The sequence below is a fragment of the Sphaerodactylus townsendi genome, linkage group LG15 (genome assembly GCF_021028975.2).
Source record: "Sphaerodactylus townsendi isolate TG3544 linkage group LG15, MPM_Stown_v2.3, whole genome shotgun sequence".
In the NCBI taxonomy this organism is placed as follows: domain Eukaryota; kingdom Metazoa; phylum Chordata; class Lepidosauria; order Squamata; family Sphaerodactylidae; genus Sphaerodactylus; species Sphaerodactylus townsendi.
Window position 1 is genome coordinate 17,304,700 of NC_059439.1, and position 19,544 is coordinate 17,324,243.

The window sequence follows — 19,544 nt, forward strand, 5'->3', positions numbered from 1 at the left end:
CCAAGCCAGTGCAAGTGGGAATTAACTTTTAAGCATGTAAATCTCTCACAAGTCACCCCCCATCTGAAGGTTTACCCAACAAATGTCAGCATCATCTTCAGTTCTGCTGCTGCTTCTGGGCTCCCTGCTCAGCTTGACTTTTCCTGTGCCTGCCGGCTGGGGAGAAGGCTTCTGAGAAATGCCACACTTAATTTAAGGCGAATAAGGCATGCTGCGTTAGAGGGAGGGGAGGCGGAGCTCCCCAGTCCTGCTCCTGGGAGCCCAGTGGGATTTCTCCCCCGCCCCCTGGACACTCCAGGCCACCGTACAGAGTGGGCGGGGCTACAACAGGCACTGGGAGCAGTTGGCTGCTTCAGTGCCTGCTTGCTAGGGCTTGCTCAATCCCTCGCTGTGTAGGAGGATGTTTTGGCGCCCCCCACGTGACCTCTATCGATGCGCCCGGGGACAAGGGGTACCCCATGTCCCTAGGCAGGAACGCCAGTGCTCCTCCTCCCGTGCCCACAACCACAGCCTGAGTCACTTCTGGAGAAGGATGGGCAGGACTGGAGTGGGTGCACAGACAAGGAGAGCTCCTACCCAGCCCCCGTGCCCTTGCCTTGGTCTTTGGCACAAGGTCGGCTGCAGTCCCTCCTGCGAGGACCATGCGGCTTGGCCAAGAGCAGGAGGTGAGAAAAGGGCAGGCCCTGGGCAAGGAAGTGCCATCACTGCTGTGAGCGAGCCACTCCAAGGCTGCGTGGCAGATTCCCCCCTCCAGCCAGTCTGACCTGTCAAGACTCTGTCAAGATCTCAGTTCTTTTCTGGCTCTTGCTACGAGACTCTGGAGCAGGCCAGAAAGAGGTGGCACAGCGAAAGCCCATGGCTTGCCAATGCTGTGATGTCGTTCATTCTTTGCTTTAGGTGCACGGTACTTTTTTCCATCCTTCCAAGCTGCCAGTGTAACCCCCAAGCTCAGAATGGGTTGCCCCAGTAAGGGGTGGAGACTCAAAGCAGCAAGAGGCTGCAGCAGACCTCATGTAGTTGGAGGAGACAAGGCTACCAGACTCGGACCTTGGTTGTATAAGCCCTTAACACCTTGTTAAGGTAACTGCAATGTTGTTGGGAACTACTGGGAAGGTGGTAGTTTATTTTTGCTATGTTGTAAATGTTGGAGTTTATTGTTTCCGGGTTTCTTTTTGTGGTTGTAATGGGTGAGAGTTCTCCTGGAAACCTTCACCATGTTGAATCCTGTTCACCAAGCCCTTGGAGTCTTCAGGAGCCAACCCACTTGCAAGAAGAAATGGACTTGGCATTACAAGACTGTAACTAGAAGGACTTGAAAATGCAACCTGAACAGGACCTTGAAGTGTGATGTTAAATGTTGATGTTATATGTTAAGAAAGTAAACCATTTTGTTTTTAAAATTTGTTGTTGCAAACTCATTCCAAGTTCTGCCCCACAGAACCCACAAGCTGAGGTTACACCAGCACCTGTCCCTTATCTCTCGTTCTGGCCTTGGAAGCTTCGTACCACATGAGAACATTTCTAATGATGTCATCTCGCTGGGATGGTGAGGGAGGGGGCTGGAGCCGTGTCTGGGAGAAATATATTACCCAGAGGTTGTGTGGTGAAACCAGCAAGACTTGCTTGCAGGGGCGTACCGCCCAGGGGGACATATGAGGTCAAATGTCTTCAGGCTGCAGCCATTTAGTCACGTGAGGGCGGAAAATCGCCCCCTACATCCCTCCTCCTTTCCCCTGGGTCCATACACTGACTCAGAGGCGTACCTCCCATTGGGCAAAGTGGGCAGCTGCCCTGGGCGCCACCTTGTGGTGGGCGACAAAATTGCAGGTTTGTGAGGGATTTTGTATTTTCAGTGTTTTTTCCGTTTTTGGCCTGCAGGGGGGCAGATTTTAGTTAGCAGCACCAAAATTTCAGGGATTTTTTGGGAGACTCTCCTGATGATATCACCCAGGTTTGGTGAGGTTTGGTTTAGGGAGTCCAAAGTTATGGACTCCCAAAGGGAGTGCCCCCATCCCCCATTGCTTCCAATGGGAGCTAATAGGAGATGGGGGCTACACCTTTGAGGGTCCATAACTTTGGACCCCCTGAACCAGACTTCACCAAATCTGAGTGGTATCATTAGTAGGGTCTCACGAAGATACTCTGAAATTTTGGTGCTGCTATCTTAATAATTGCACCCCTGACAACAGGCACCCCCTAAATTTCCCCAGATTCTCTTTTTAAATTCAACTCCCTTCCTGCCAATGCTTGTTTTCTTTCTTTCTTTTATACTCTCAGTGCCTAATAAAGGTTGTTGTTGTTGTTGTTGTTATTAAATCTACCCCTTCTCGCACATGGATTTAAAGCGAGAATCTGGTGTCCCCAGTTTAAACAATTCATTTAAAATGATGCTGTTTGGGGTGCGGATTCCAGCATCACTTGTTTAAACTAGGGAGCCCAGATTCTCCTTTTAAATCCACCTTAAAGGGGAGAATCTGGGCCTGTTCCAGTTTAAATAACATTGAAAGTGATGCTGTTTCCCCCAATTGGGGGGGACTGGATACAACACCATAAAATGTTTTCATAGCAGTAATAAAACATTTTGAAAGCATTTTGAAAATGTTTTCCAAATATTATTTCAGCTGTGTGGCATGGCCCATTGCTATGTTCAGATTTGTGAGTTGGGGGATGTTTTATAATGTGATGGTGACTTTGAAACCACCTGGTGGAAAAAATCATTGTTTGGTCATGGTGGGGGGAGGGTGGCCACCCATGGGGGGGCATCAAACTCAGGTTTTGCCCAGGGTTCAAGTTCGGCCTAGTAATGCCTCCCCTGCACTGACTTCAAGATCTGGTGCAAAAAATGTTGTTTGGTTGTGGTGGGGGAGGGGGCTGACCATACTGGGGCGGGGGGGGGGGGCGAAAATTCAGATTTTGCACCGGACTGCATTTCCCCCTGATACACCTCTGCTTGCTTGTGTCCTGTTGGCTGCATTCCTTCAATAAACTGATTTCTGAACCCATGGGTCTGATTATTGGAGGAGGCCGAGCGGTCATGATAGAGGTTTGTGGAAGAGCGAAGATGCCTTTTTGAATGAAAAGGAGGAAAAATACGTTTTTGAAATAAAATGCATTTTCCTGGAACTCTTCGCATGCTCCCAAAGGCTTGACATTCTACAGTCCAAAGCCTGGCACATATTACCTGTATTTTGGTCCGGTTCCGGTAGACAAGCAGTGCAGGCAATCTTTCCTGAGCTCCTCCACATTTTAAGATAAGTTTTAAATGTTTAACAATCATAATATGAGCTTGACTCTAAAGAGAATATTAATGATGAGTGGCTGTGATTCACGACACAAATGGACATCCTGAACGAAGAGGGTGGTGTCTCCTACGGCTTTTTCAGCAGATACGCCTCATTAGTTTATATTCTCCCTTACTGGAACTTCTACCAACTATCTAAAGCTGATAACTCACAGTGTTGAGAGAAAACAAAATGCCGACTAAAAAGCGGAGTCGGTCTTCGCCTGGTATTCATGAGCAAAAACCTCCCAAGCAGACCCAAATAGACTTGTATTCACAAGGTCAATCTGAGGCAGAAGCCTTGCTTAACAACCTTGAACTGTCTAATAGGTTTACGCCCTTGGAGGATTTAAGTCTCGAACTATCAAGTGAAGAAATACCAGCTTTTGAACCAAAAGCTGCCTCAAAGAATGATGCCTGGGTACAAACCTTAGAAACCTTAGAATTCTCTAAGACTGATGGCTGTTTACTAAATATTCTTTTTAGGCAATCTGCCTTAATTGCAAAGACAGTAGAGTTGGTTTTGGCTACCTGTATTTTTTCCTTGTAGTAAGAAGAGTTTTAGATCCCCTCTCGTTGATTGTGTGTATTTCCCAACAGCTGAAGGATGAAAAAAAATACTCTGGTTCTGGGATTCAAGAGACAACCAGACTGCTCCAAACATGAATTAAATTGGGACAGATCCTGGCAGATCAGTGTACATGCACTGAAACCAAACCAGGAAAAAAAATCAAGGTTTTTTCCCCTTCCCTCTGGTAGCCTGCCAAACTATCCAAGAATTTTGGCGGTCTTCTCTCCAACCCCCCCCCCCCCCCCGGGTCCAATTGGCAATCCCACTGAAAATGGCCTTCCCAGGGCTTAATCTATAGTGGAAATTGAGTCTGAGCTCCAGCAAATCCTGGCTCAGATTAAGCTTCCAACATTTCCCCCACTTCCTTCCCAACATCCTGCTCTACCACAACTGGAGGCAAGTGGGATGGGTGGAAATGCAATCAGGTATGTTGTTCTTGGGAAGTCTTTGTTTTCGAAATGCCTGGGACGGGTGAAGAAGAAGAGTTTGATTATCCTCCTTCTCTCCTGCAGGAGACTCAAAGGCTGACAATCTCCTCTGTCTCTTCCCTCACAACAAACACCCTGTGAGGTAGATGGGGCTGAGAGATCTCCTAGGCCAGGATCAGCTTCCAGAATCAGCCCAGATAGCCTCAGGGACCACCCCATCAGTTTCGTCAGCATGGCCACCACGCTGGTAGGGGCTGGAAGGGAATTGTAGTTCCTGAACATCTGAGAGCCGCAGGTTCTCTACCCCTGGACTAGCCTGTCACCCAGTTGGCGTGGTGGAGTACCGCTAATCTTGAATTCCCAGATAAAACCTCCACAGCTCAGGTGGCAGAGCTGGGAATCAAACCCGGTTCCTCCAGATTAGATACACAAGCTCTTAACCTCCTATGCCACTGCTGCTCCTTCTGTCGGGGAAGGAATATTTCTCAAGGTCAAACTTCCAAGTTCTTCAGGACTTATTAACGTCCCCTGCCTACCTTGTTTATAAGAGTCCCTTCATGGAGTTTGTGTAGAAAGCATATTCCCACTGCCAGGGTTGTACCGCCCAGGGGTACATGTGGGGTCAAACACCCCTGGGCTGCAGCCATTCAGTCACATGGGGGGCAGAAAATCCAAAGCAAAGGGAGCAGTGGCTGTTCTTCCAAGAGAAGCTATGCACTGCTCTCACACACAAGCCTCTGGAGAGAGGTGGGGGGCACAGGGCAGGCAAAGGGCAGGAGGGAGGATGCTGGGGGGGGGAGAGAATTTCATAAGCACAGGGGAATGTACTTTCTACTTCTTGCCCCAGGCGCTATTTTTAGGTCCTGATTTGGGGGGGGGGGGAGGCCGAAATGAATTAAACCAATCCATCAAACGTTCCTTCCAGAATTCAAAAGCAAAGAAGGCAGTGCCTCATATTTTCAGTTGGTCCAAATTGGGAAGCTTTAATAATACAAAAAAAAAGAGTTTGGTTCTAACTTTAAAGAAGAAGTCAGCAAGACAGAAATTTCTGCAGAGGCCAAAAGTGTGCCGTGAACAATGAAACCAGATCAATTCATTCTTCTACCCTTGTTAGAAGAATGTTAGAAGAATTCTTGTTAGAAGAATTCTTCTACCCTTTTAGAAGAATGGCTAGGCATAGCAAACAAATGTGTCCACGTGACATCACTCTCCTCACAAAAAAACTCATGCGCTGGTTAATTAATGTAGCCATCCAGGACATAGTCATGTGGATGCCTTTATAAATTACCACTCCAGTGTTGCTCCAGTTCCTGTATGCTGGTACAGTTCACAGAGGCGTAGCTCCAAGGAGACAGGGGGGTGCGCAATGCACTGGGCGCACGCCCCTGTGCGGGTGTGGTGAGGGTGTTCCGGGGGTGGGGCAGGGGCGTTCCGGGGTGGGGCGGGGCGGAGGACAGGGGCACTTTCCCCCCTTGCTATACCTCTGCCAGTTCATGCCAGAAGGAAGAAATCTTTGGACCAAACAGAAAAGGAGCAAAGGTATTAAGGCTCAGAAATTTCAGAAATGGTTCCAAACAAAGCTGCCTCTGGCTAGGGCCCCTCCGCACAGACCAATAAACATGGGTGTAGGATGGTAAAAAAACCTAGTTTGCGGGGGTGGGGACGCTTCGCACAGATCCCACCCCTAAAACGAGTCTGTCCCATGTTATTTTCCCCAAACCAGGTTTATTGAGAATCGCGTTATTAGCAAGTCTTTTCGAAAATCCCGGGTTGCAGCCACTCACAAGCAAACGGCTGGGCAGGAGGCACTTTATTTGCCTTCGTTTTCCTTTTTAAAAATTTTGCATAGTTACGCAGTTGCATAGTTATGCAGTTACGCAGGTGCAGGTGGTCATTTCACGAGACATCGGCATGGCTGTGGGGTTCATTTGTGTATGCCTGCGTAGCTACGCATCGGTGGGAATAAAAAGAAAAAGAAACTCGTCTCCACGCGAAGGCGCGACAGCAACCCGGATTCTTTCCATGGGCTCCAATCGCTGCCTGCACGGATGCGTGTGAACTGCAACCCATTCTACATTTGCTGTGCAGAGGGGGCTTAAGAGAACTTCAAGCATATTGCTGTAGGGATGAGCCCCGCGAACCCAGCAGAACCTCAGAAAGAGCGCATGTAATGCCTGTGCCATCTGTGTCCTTCAAGACACACTCACCTCATCCTCTGAGACCCCCCCGGGTGAGTCACAGGTCATGAACTACCTGGACTCCACGGGTCACCAGGTGTCCTGCAGACAAAGGGACAAGGGCTCTTGCCCCCAGGTATGGATTGGACCCAGACGCGAACGTTTCCTCCCGCACATAGGCAGCCCCATGATGTCATGTGTCATATGATATTCTCCCCGCTTCTCCCGCCTCCGCCTCCCATACTCTCTATCATAAAACCTCACAAAGGTGCTAGGGACTAGCGACGGGTAGAGTTGCCAGGATCCACGGATCACGCTTCCTGCCGCTGGCTCTTTCCACCGGGATGATATCACCACTGCCTTCCTAAGTAATTCCCCTCAAGGGCCACCACCTATAAAAATTGAGCAAATCTACAGCACAGACTCCGTACAATGAAACAAACCCAGGTATCTGGATCAAGGGCAGAACGGTGGCAGTTCTTCAGGTATGGTGGCCCCGGGGGACTAGAAGGTCCAGGAGAAGTTCTTCCCACCTCCTCCCAGTTTCCAGGCCATCACTGATCACAAATAGTGACCCCCAAACACTGCTCAGGTGATAGGTGGTAGTTGGGGCAGTTCTGTGTACTTTCAGCTACTGCCAAACAATTTATCCACCAAGCTACTGCCAAACAATTTATCCACCAAGGGTCCAATGAGAGGGAGAAAAAAACGCTCCCATATACTGACACTCTAAGAATTTCCCTTAAGTCTCTGTGGTAAAGACCATAGAGGCTATGGAAGGCAGCCTAGATTGGTATCTGAACATGGTAACACATCCTCTGCAAATGTCTCCCTCCTTAGGCACTGCTCCCCCTTCCCAGAACTCCTGGCACTTGGTAGGGCAGTGCTGGGAACCCTATCAACCGCCCAAAGAGCTGGTGGCTTCTTTGAGCAATCAGATTGGCTAAGAGCTTTCTGTCACTCCCTTTCCCAAGCAACTTGCGTACCTTTTAAATCTGCCATGTCAACATTCATTACCACATTAATTTTGAAAAGACCGCTTTTTAAAAAAGCAATGAAAAACTGCTGTGGACTTTGGACTCTATGGCTCATTTTGCACATGCAGAATAATGCACTTTCAAACTGCTTTCAGTGCTCTTTGAAGCTGTGCGGAATGGCAAAATCCACTTGCAAACAATTGTGAAAGTGGTTTGAAAACGCATTATTTTGCTTGTGCGGAAGGGGCCAATGTGTGTTTCCGGACATCACAGAAGCTAGCCAATCAGCGCCTAGCAGCCAGCCACAACCAGTCTCTGTTTCAAACCTATAGCACCATTTTTTCCCCGGAGCCGTGCAGAGGAAAATTAAGTTTGGAGAGGCAGTGATGAGGACACTTCCCAATCCAATTATTATGCTTAAAATATTGCGTGTGACTTTCTTCTTAAGACTTCATCCCTGCACCATTCTGTCCCTTTTTTGGCACTTTGCAAACCCAATTTACAACACAGTCCAGTTTCACATAGAAAAGCAAAGCCACCCCTTTCTCCAGGTTGCTCCTTCCACCCCCTTGAGTCAACATTCCCTTGCAAAGCCTGGGGAGGTGAAAGGTCTGAGCAGGCAGTGAGGGCAAAGGGCTTCAGTTGCTGCTACTGAGCATGCTCAGTTGTAAGAACGTCCTCAGCAGTGTTGAGTAGCAAAAATCTGGCCAGCGGCTGTTCGTCTTGTGGCTGCATCAGATTTCTCAGGCTCTCCCAGAAGGGGCTATTCTGAGCTTGGGGAGGCAGCGGAGTCCACATCCTCCATGTTTTGGTCCTGAGGTGAAACCGGCTGCCCGCCTTTCACACGCTTCCACTTCATCCGGCGGTTCTGAAACCACACTTTGACCTGTATGAGAAGACAAAAATATGGACAGTGACTCAGGAAGGCTGTTTCCCTGATCTTGTAGGAACGGAGCTTCACTGCTAACATATGTCTATCATCTCCTTGTTCCTTCATAAATCCCATCAGCTCTAAGCCAGACATCCAGGCGCAAGAATACTGCATAGATACACACAGATTTTAAAATCTCTAATTCGGTCGCCATTTGAGTAATGCATACAGAAAGGATGAGATGTTAAAGCTAAAAGTCTATTTCCCATCGCAAGCAAGGGAAACGAATAGCTTGAATAATGAATTTTTATGCATCCAGATTTATGATCATCCACTACGCTCTAATCTGCAGAACCGGGTTTGATTCCCTGCTTTGCCACTTGAGCTGTGAAGGCTTATCTGGTGAACCATATTTGCTTGTGTACTCCAGCACATACCAGCTGGGTGACCTTGGGCAAGCCCAAGCAGTTCGGAGTTGCCCCACCCACTTACAGGTGTTTGTTGTGTGGGGGAAGGAAGAAGGGAAAGGAGATTGTCAGCCCCTTTGAGTCTCCTTACAGGAGAGAAAGGAGGATATAAATTCAAACTCTTTCTTCTTCTTCTACACGAACATAATCTGGACTAGATGGACCATTGGACTGATCCACTAATAATATTATTCCTATCCATCGTCTTCCAGGCAGCTCACAAGGAGATATAAATTACATCACTGCACAAAATAGCAGAGGACAGAGGTTGGCCACAAACAAGGAGATTTACCTGTCTTTCCGTCAAGTCCAGGTTCACTACATCCCGTCACCGGAGCCTCGGCCAGATAGTTGTGGTGTGAATTCACTCCAGCCCCAGCTGTTCCTTGAGGAAAGCAGGCGCTTCCTTCCGCTTTGAGCTAGCTGTTGGCTTCTGCTTTTGTGGCACTCCCACTGCTGCCTGTGTTCTGGCTTTCTGCAAGAAGAAGAGATCAAAAAGTCTTCTTAGATGGCACCCCAGGAAAGAAGGTTGAAATGCCCGGATTGCCCCGTTACACACTTCAAAGTAGTAAGACCAGTTTCAAAGGGAGTGTCCTACAAGAACTGGTCGAATTGGAACCCATTCATTCATTCATTCATTCATTCATTCATTCATTCATCCATTCATTCATTCATCCATTCATCCATTCATCCATTCATTCATTCATTCATTTTACTTGCTATACCACCCTATCCTGGTCAAATCTGGGCTCAGGGCAGCTCGCACACATATTTATAAAATACAGATTCCACATCAAATGTAACAAACATAAAGACTAAAAACATTAAAACTACAATACCAATAAACCATGGAGCCTAAAGATGGTGGTAACAATTAATTCATTCCAGGTGCCATTTCCAGGCCCTGATAGCCCCCCAAAATTCCTTCTCCCACCCCAGCACAATCAATTTAAACAGTTGGGAGGGGGGAAGAGGAGGGGTGGATTTGAGAGGTCAGCAGATGGTGAAAAGCATAGTTGCCTCAACCAAAGGCCTGGTGGAACATCTCTGTCTTGCAGGCCCTGTGGAACTGACGATCGATCGATAGATCGATAGATCGATAGATCGATAGATCGATGGATCGATAGATCGATGGATGGATGGATGGATGGATGGATGGATGGATGGATGGATGGATGGATGGATGGATGGATGGATGGATGGATGGATGGATTGGGCTGGACTCAATAGGGACGAGAAGTGGAAGAAGTGGAAGATCCATATAGAAAACAATTCTCTCTTCTTAAACACTTATCTACATTATCAACAACTGTCCATACAGAGGCCTTCTTCGTCGTGGCCCCCACCTTGTGGAACATTTTGCTTGAGAAGGTCAGGAAGGCTCCCAGGCTCTTGGTTTTTCACAAACTATGCCAAACTGAACTATTCAAGAGGGCTTTGCAATACTACTGTGTCTAACTTGCTGGAACTAGGATCCTACTATATAATGTGTGTGTCATTTAACTTTCCTAAAACTTCTGCTTTGCTTCAGTTCCATTTTTAGGCTTCTGGTCAGTTCTGCAACCCTATTTCTACTGCATTGTTTTAATTGAATGCCGGATAGAGTTGATTGTATTGCCAGGACTTCAAGCAAGAAAGGCAAATGGAAATTAATGTAAATTAATACAAAATTAATTTATTCACCCTATTTTGCCAGTTCATTAGCCATTGGGAGCGGTCCACACAGCTATCCAGAATGGCTCATCTAGAGGTTTGATGAGATCTCCTTTTCATTTGTACTCTGAAACATAATGTAATACAACTTTGTCCTAGCCTGCTTCCATGGAGAGATTTTATTCTGTGCCTTCGCAACATCTAAACTGGAGTTTGTTCGCTCGTTTTATTTATTTTTTTTAGAGCATCCACACACATCCTTCCCTAACACGGGTAAGTGACCTCTCTACACTGGGTCATTACTGGATCCATGCACAGGATGCTATGGGAATTGAGGTAGCCAGTCTGCCTTCAGATCAGTTCCCATCATCCCCTGCCAGCATCATGCTGGCAAGGGATGATGGGAACTGTAGTCCATAACATCTGGAGGGCCGCGAGTTTGACACCTGTGCTATAAACCATCACTTTGTAAGGATTTTAGGCACCATAAAATTATAGGTCAATTTTAGGTATCATAAAATTATAACAAATGCATTTTTATGTTGCTTCTTCTATGTTTTGTATTGCTTTTTAAAGTTAAACAACTCTGACTGCTTTTAATTATTATACTGGATTGTACTTTTGATGCCAATAGAGGCTTATGTATATATGTACTGATCCACGGGGTGATGGAGAAGTTTGTGGAGAAGTTTGCCATGGCCTTCCTCATTTGACTTCTCTTTACCCCCAGCAAGCCGGGTATTCATTTTACTGACCCTAAAAGGCTGGAAGGTTGAGTCAGACTTCAGTCGGACACCTGAAACCAACTTCCCTTGGGATCATACTCAACTTGTGAGTAGAGTTTTGACTGCAATACTGCAGCATACCACTCTGGACCACAGTGCTCCTTTTTTTAATCCCTTAATCATTCTTCTTCCTCAGTAAACTAGTCCATAAAGCACAACAGCTTGTTCGACTTCCCCAAGCTGTTAATTCAGTTCAAAGACTGAGTCACCCACAAGAGACAAAGAAACACAAATCAAACCTCTTCCCGCCCAAGAATATTCACACAACAAAAGTTTAACATGAAGTGTTTCTCAAGACATGCAGTAATACAATTTCACAACCACTTTCACAATTGTTTGCAAGTGGATTTTGCTATTTTGCACCATAAAACCCAGCTGCAAATGGGGATTGAAAGGGGATTGAGAGTGCATTATTCTGCATGTGCAAAAGTGCCCATGGTTAAGTTTTACAATAACTTTAAATATCAAAACCTATCTGTCAAGCCTTCATCAGGAAGTTCTAGTGCCAACGAAATAAGTTTTACTACTGTTTCTTTCATCTTCTAGACAAGCTCTGAAAGAAGGTTGAAAATATGATAGTCAACAGAGCACCCAGACTTAGATGGCCCAGGCTAAGTTGATCTCATCAGATATTAGAAGCTAAGCGGGGTTAGCCCTGGTTAGCAATTGGATGGGAGACCACCAAGAAAAACAGAAGCTGTTCTGCAGAGGAAAACAGTGAACAGCCACCACCCTTAGTTTCTTGCTTTGAAAACCCTATAGGGTTGCCATACATCTGTCATGCCAACTGTGACATGGCAGCCCTTTAAAACACACACACACTCAGCAGAATGAACAGTAATCTCCTCTTACTGGTTTGGTGGACAGAAAAGTATACATTCTTGCAGGTCTCCGCCACGCCCTGCACTTTCATGCATGCTTCTTTCAGAGTTTGTACTTTCAGCCCCCTTTCAATGCACTTTGCCATTGGATCGCACTGTGTGAAACTGCAGCCATTCCAATCTACAAACCATCGCCAAAGTGCATTGAAAGTGGATCAAAAGTGCATGGTTTAGAACAGGATCCCCATCGTTTTTGTTGCCTCAGTCCTTTGAAGTCACCACCCTCCTCGGGCACCACCGGGGGACTTTTGGAAAACCCAGTAATTCACAAATCTATAATCAATCTTAAGCTATGGCAGTGTATCAGCCGCCAAATGAAATTGACATACTCTGTAACATAAATGATAAAATTGGATACACGCTCACAAGCTTAATGCTATAGAGGTAAGTCGTTTTTTTAGAAAGACCTGGAAAGGTCCTCCGGCGTGCAAGCAAGGACCGTGCAGGAAATGCTAACCAAGGACTTCCTGTTGGCAATTGTCTTGGAACATGCAAAATTGTTGCCGTATAGATAGATGCACCCCTAGAAAACTGAGCCTTCTGGCCTGTCTTTGTAGTCCCCTTTTCCAACTTCTGTAACTACACGTGTGTGGGTGTGCGTGTAGCTTCCCTTGCTACTGGGAGGGCCCCCTGCTGATATAACTCCTTTCAACCATTTGAAGCTCCTTTCATTTCCTCTGGGGCTCTGGCCCCTTCCTCACATGCAGAATAATATACTTTCAATCCCCTTTGCAGCTGGATTTTACTGTGCGGAATAGCAAAATCCACTTTCAAACAATTGTAAAAGTGGATTGAATGTGCATTATTCTGCATGTGCGGAAGGGGCCAGAGCCAAGTCATGAGGGGAGGTAAAAGAGGACCCTGGGACCATCGGCTATACCTTAAGCTCCCACCAGCACTTACCACTAGGCTGGGAAGCCCACCAACCATTTGGGTGACATTAAGTTGCGCACTCCCATCAGGGAATGCAATTCTCCAATGATTAGGACATGGTTCACATCAGGAAGGAGGTGAGTGAATAAAAGAGGCTTCAGCGTTCTCACCCATGCCATTTTTTCCAACCTGTAATGGCCCAGAAGGTGTCATTTGTCCTGTTGAGGGCTTCACATATACAGATAGAGTATGCAAAGGTTTCCCCAACAGGATGCTCCCATATGGCCATCTCGTGTTTTCTCCCATGTTCCAGTATGGGTGCTCAGCATACACCACATATCTGACTCTGAAGGTTTGGAGGTTCAGTTCACGCGCCTCAGAACTATTGAGCGCCAGCGTGGTGTAGTTGGGTTCCAATCTGGAGAACCGGGTTTGATTCCCCACTCCTTCACCTGAGTGGCAGCAGAGGCTTATCTGGTCAACCAGATGTGTTTCCGCGCTCCTACATTCCTGCTGGGTGACCTTGGGCTAGTCACAGTTCTCTCTGAACTCTCTCAGCTCCTCCTACCTCACAAGGTCCTGTTGTGGGGAGAGGAAATGAAAGGAGCTTCAAATGGTTGGCAGGCCTGATAAGCCCTCTCAAGCCTTGATAAGCCAGTGTGGTATAGTGGTGAAGAGTAGGTGCCCTCTAATCTGGAGAACCTTCCCTTGATTCCCCGCTCTGCCACTTGAGCTGTGGAGGCTTATCTGGTGAACCATATTAGCTTGTGCACTCCAACACATGTCAGCTGGGTGATCTTGGGCTAGTCACAGTTCTTCAGAACTTTCTCAGTCCTGCCTACCTCACAAGGTGTCTGTTGTGGGGAGAGGAAGGGAAAGAAGTCTGTAAGCCACCTTGAGTCTCCTTACAGGAGAGAAAGATGGGGTATAAATCCAAACTACTACTACTACTACTACTACTACTACTACTACTACTACTACTACTCTTCCTCCTCTTCCTCCTCCTCCTCCTCTTCTTCTTCTTCTTCTTCTTCTTCTTCTTCTTCTTCTTCTAAAGCTCCAGTTACAGGAGTAGCTATCTGGTCTACTAGGGCTGCCAACTTCCAGGCAGGGCCTCGAGATATCTCAGTTACACCTGACTACAGAGGTTACATTCCCATGGAAGAAATGACTGCTTTGTAGGGTGGACTCTATCGCATTGTACCCTGCTGACATCCCTTCCTTCCCCTATTAGCCCAGCACTTCCCAATCTCTGTCCCCAGATCTCCAAGAATTTCCCAACCCAGAACTGGCAACTCTGCTATATTCTAACCCAGCACAGGGCTGAGATTTCTGTCTAAAGAAAACAGTCATCTGAGCCCAAATGTTGTGGGCCTCATGCGGGGGCTGCTGGCAGTATTCTCCAGGCCTCTGGCTCAAACCTGGATTAAGTGATCCATATGTTCCCACTATCTAGCCATCTAATCTTCCCAAAAATGTTTCGGTCCAAGAGGAAGGCTGGAAATTTCAGCACCGCCTCGCCTTCGCAAACGCAGAAGTCCCAGGGAAGAAAGCCAGATCTTCGCCATTAAGAGCTTCCACAGGATGCTGGCGGATGTGTGGAACTCTATGGCCTCTGAAAGAACCAGCCGTGAGATCCCCACTCCCCACTTCTGAGTGGCAGATGTGCTATCCATTAGAAGAAGGAGCGTTTGTATTTGCTCCGCTTTCCTCTACCGACATAAGTTTCAAAGCTGCTCAAAAACTCCTTCTGTTTTCCTTCCTCCCATTGTGCCTGCAGATCTCTGAAATAAACGTTTTGTTATTCTTGTTTCTTGTTATTCGTCTTTTTATCAAAACAACTATTACGGAAGCATAGGGAAGCACAATTCGGCAGTCTTGAGTCCGGTGCAAAATCAGATACCGTGTTTCCCCGAAAATAAGACAGTGTCTTATATTAATGTTTGCTCCCAAAGATGTGCTATGTCTTGCTTGTGTTCTGTTCGCCAGGCATGCTTCCAAACAAAAAACTTTGCTACTGCCTTTACTCTTTCGGGGATGCCTTTATATTCTCGTGACTCCTCTCAGCAAAACCTCTACTACGTCTTATTTTCAGAGGATGTCTTATATTCAGAGAAACAGGGGGCCTTTCCCCACTTCTTAAGCCCTCACAGCTGGGTCTCGGCACTCCCCACTGAGAGGGCTGCATGCCACGCGAGTCACTCGGCTGCTGCTGTCGCGACCCCTCAGCTGCCAAGAAGCATCCCAGGCTCTCAATGGCTTGAAGGGTTCTCGCCAAGAGCTGGGTCGGGGATGGCCAGGCGACGCCAGATGCTGTAGTGCCTGAGAGCAGCGCGCGGCATAGAGGGGAAGGACAAAAGTGGGGAAAGGCCCAGGGTAGCTATGAAATTGGAAGCAATGATATCAAAACTGTGGACTGTCCTCCTGTGGAAATGTAACCCCTGTGTTCAGAATGGGTTGACCCAGAAAGGGGTGGAGACTCAAAGCAGCAGGAGGCTGCAAAAACTCTAAAACTTGGAGGAAGCAAGGCTACCAGGCTGGGACCTTGATTTAATTCTTTATAAGCTCTTAACACCTTGTTTAAGGTAACTGCAAAGTTGTTGGGAACTAGTGGGAAGGGAGTTGTTTATTTTTGCTGTATTGTAAATGTCAGAATTCATTGTTTCAGGGCTTGCTATGTATGTCGTTGATGGGAGTTCTTTTGGGGACCTTCGTCATCTTGAATCCCGTTCTCCAAGCCTCTGAAGTCTTCATAAGCCAACCACCAGCAAAGAAGAATTTGACTTGGCATCATCAGTAGACTGTAAATATAAGGACTTGAAATGCAACCCAAAAGGGCTCTAAATTGTTAATGTTAAATGTTAATGTTAAAAGTGTTATTTGTTAAGAAAGTAAACCATTTTTGTTTTTTAAATTTAGCTCTTGGTAACTCCTTCCAAGTTCTGCCCTACAGAACTCCACGGATAGAGGCAAGGCTACAGAAGCAGCTATTTTGTTGCAGCCCGGGATGGTACAGATTTGAAGACCGCCCCCCATGCCCTGACCCAGATAGTTCGGGCTAGCCTAATCTCGTCAGGGTCAGTCCTGGCTTGTAGTAGTCGAAGAAGAGGAGTTTGATTTATACCTCATTTTCCCTTCCACAAGGAGTTTCAAAGTAGCTTACAACTCTTTCCCTTCCCCGCAACAGACACCTTGTGAGGTAGGTGGAGTTTGGAGAGTTCTGAGAGAACTGTGACTAGGCCAAGGTCCCCCACCAGGCTGCAAGTGGAGGAGTGGAAAAACAAATCCAATCCACCAGATTAGAGTCTGCCACTCATGTAGAGGAGTGGGGGATCAAACCTGGTTCTCCAGGTCAGAGTCTATCCACTATAGCTTCATGGTGGCTGTAATCCTTAGATTCTCAGAGCAGGACTGACACTCCCATCAGCCCTGCCAGCATGGTGGTCATCAGCTGCTGGCAGGGGCTGGGATGGGAATTGTAGTCCATAACATCTGGAGTGCCAAAGGTTCGCCACCACTGCACTATACCATGCTGAATGGGAGACCACCAAGGAACACCACAGTTGCAACACAGAGCCAGGCAATGGCATAAGAACATAAGAAGGAGCCTGCGGGATCAGACCAGAGTCCATCTGGTCCAGCCTCTGCTACTTGCAGTGGTCCACCAGGTGCCTTTGGGAGCTCACCTGCAGGATGTGAAAGCAATGGCCTTCTGCTGCTGCTGCTCCCGAGCATTTGCAACCTCAGATCAAGATTGGTAGCCATAGCTCGACTCCTCCAAAAATATGGCAAACCACTTCTGTCAGTCTCTTGCCATGAAAACCCTGTTGGATGGCCACTTTATACCCAACACTGCCAGATGCTTATAAAAACCTCTCCAGGTATTATTTCCGGCCATCCAAGACTCAGCTTCATAACCTATTTAATTCACCAGAGTTTCACCCTCGCACGTGGGAAATGACAAAGAATGCCTTTGAGCATCTACAAAGTACCTTCTCATCATGAGTGATTATAGCACCCCTCAATATTTGGAGTTAGGATACAGCTTCCACATACAAGAGGGAGTCTGTCTTCTCTCTGTGACACACCTCTGAAGATGCCAGCCAAAGATGCAGGTGAAACGTTAAGAACAAGATCTACCAGACCACAGCCACACAGCCCGGAAAACCCACCACAACCAGTGACCATGAATTGTTGTACTAGTGAATGGTATGGGGTGTCCTTACTTTAGCGAACTTGAAACACCAGCCTCCGGCGCCTTTACTTACTCAAAGGGAAAAGATTGGCAGGGAAGTTGTCATTTTTATCTCTGAGGTTCTGTGTGAAATAGCCCATGTTTTGGAAACAAACCATCCCTGTAATGTGAAATACGGCCTGCAATGCCAAAGATGCTTATTTCAAATCAAGGGTGGCGACTCCGAGAGTCATCCCCATCTCTACAACACTTGTTTCTGGTGGACTCTCTTTCTCTGGCCCCTTCCGCACATGCAGAATAAGGCACTTTCAATTCAGTTTCAACACACTTTGCAGCTGGATTTTGCTGTCCGGAATTCCAAAATCCACTTGCGAACAATTGTGAAAGTGGACTGAAAGTGCATTATTCTGCATGTGCGGAAGGGGCCATAGCTACAGTTCCCAACATCCCTTTTGGAAGCCATGACATTTAAACGCATTTCAGATGGTCTTGAGATTATAAGCCCAGCCACCCTATTCACCCCGAAAGAAGCAAGTCCAGGAGCTCCTCCTAAGATCCACCTACCCGAATTGCCCTTTTTCCTTCGGCACGATTTCTTCTCCACTTCCCTTGTCGTATTCCTCGCCAGACCATAATCTTCCCTGGTCGCCACAGCAGAATCCACCAAGCGTGGGCTGCCATTCTCTGGTTCTCCCGACCCCAGTGCCAATTCGGCAGGTAGCCGCCGCCTGCCCTCCGAGGTGGTGAAATGCCAGGTGGAGTGGTGGAAAGAGGGGTGGTGCTCATCAAAAACCCGATCCTCCCGAGGAAGGCTTTGGGGGGCCGTGGCCAGACACGAGGTGGAAAAGTCTGCGTAGGCCCCGAAGTCTGATTTGGGGTGGAACGAAAAGGGGGCTTGTGGGTAGAGCTGCGGCCCAGCTGGCCCGGCCTCTGGGTGGTGATTCCTCAGGCATTCCCAGAGCATGGTGCTAGTAGGTTGAGAGTTTCTCATGCAGCTACTGGCAGGTGGCTCCATCTACGCTCTGCTCTTCCAGGCACTGTTGTAGACCAGGGAATCCGAGAATCAAGTTTTGCAAGAGTCCCTTCTCCAAACACTTCCTGTCATAGGCTGGTTGCTGGAGGAGCCAGGGAGATTCTCCATAAACTTCAGCTGAGGAAACTCGCATCTGTTGCTACCGAAGCCTGCAGCTTCTCTGGCTGTGAAGCCCTGAAGTCCCGAAAACACTTTTCCAAGGCTTCGCCAGGGTGTGAGTGACAAGACGAAGAAGAGAAATGTGAGAGAGCAGCGGGGAAGGAGGCTTAACCTGCGCGCAGAGCCCCTCCAACCCCAGCCAAACACGCAACGATTAATCACCCGAAACCTTAGAGGCGCATCTAATGGGAACTGCAGATGGAGGCTTTTAAAGAAACATTGTCTGTACTTTTTTTTAAAAAAAAGGGGGGGGGAGAAGGAAACATACACACATACACAAAAGGCAGGTTTAAGGTTTCCTTCTCACACTCTGAAGTTATTTTTATTGCACAGTAAAAAAAACAATCCCCAAGTTTTTGGAGTTGGGGAAAAAGGAAATTCTGCACCAGATCCAGAAGCGGGCCAAAGGGTTGTGTCAGTAGTGAAGAAGTAGAGATGTTTAAAATGTAAGGACTCTTTTGGATGCCTGAAGTGTACACAGAGAGCGAAAAAGAACCAATGCAAGAGGATCAGATTGAAATCTGAGTTGTTCCCTAAACCAGTAAGTCTCTCCAGCACTATAGAACATGGAGTCTTTGGCCCCTTCCGCACAGGCAGAATAATGCACTTTCAATCCACTTTCACCATTGTTTGCAAGTGGATTTTGCTATTCCGCACAGTCAAATCCAGCTGCAAAGTGCATTGAAAGTGGATTGGAAGTGCATTATTCTTCATGTGCGGAAGGGGCCTTTTAGTTAAAGGGGTGTTTCCTGGTGGGTGGATTTGTTTGGGTATTATTATTTTTTGGTCAATTTATTTCTCAGAAACTCTTTAAACTGCTTCTCCATACATGCAAGCTTCCCTTTTGCACGACAGCACCAGACAGAGTTTTCATCTTTGGGGGAAAACTTAAATGTTGACACCTCCGTTTTCATCCTGACATGCTGGTTTCCGCAGCAGCAAGTGTCGATTTATTCATAGTCTGTCTTTCTCATGGGGATTTGAGCAGGGTTACACACACAGTGAGTCAGTACAACCCACAAAATGGGACATCCAGCAAACAATGCATTAGGATTGTAGAAGAGGGGGACTAACCAGAAAGAAATGAAGCATAGAATGTATTAACATGGCATCTTAGAGAATATCAGAGCCCCTCTTCATACATGCAGACACGTATCTTCAATCCACTTTCAATGTGCTTTTGAAGTTGGATTT

At 47.1% G+C, this 19,544-nt stretch overlaps 1 protein-coding gene across 1 annotated transcript; it reads right to left on the reverse strand.

Annotated features, from left to right (window-relative positions):
* Positions 1-6,767: 6,767 nt before the first annotated feature.
* Positions 6,768-18,460, reverse strand: MEOX1 (mesenchyme homeobox 1). Its single transcript, XM_048517794.1, is given in 4 exon segments — positions 6,768-8,319; positions 9,064-9,192; positions 9,194-9,246; positions 17,723-18,460. Coding segments are annotated over 4 exon segments (756 nt in total). The 5' UTR covers positions 18,174-18,460; the 3' UTR covers positions 6,768-8,196.
* Positions 18,461-19,544: the final 1,084 nt, after the last annotated feature.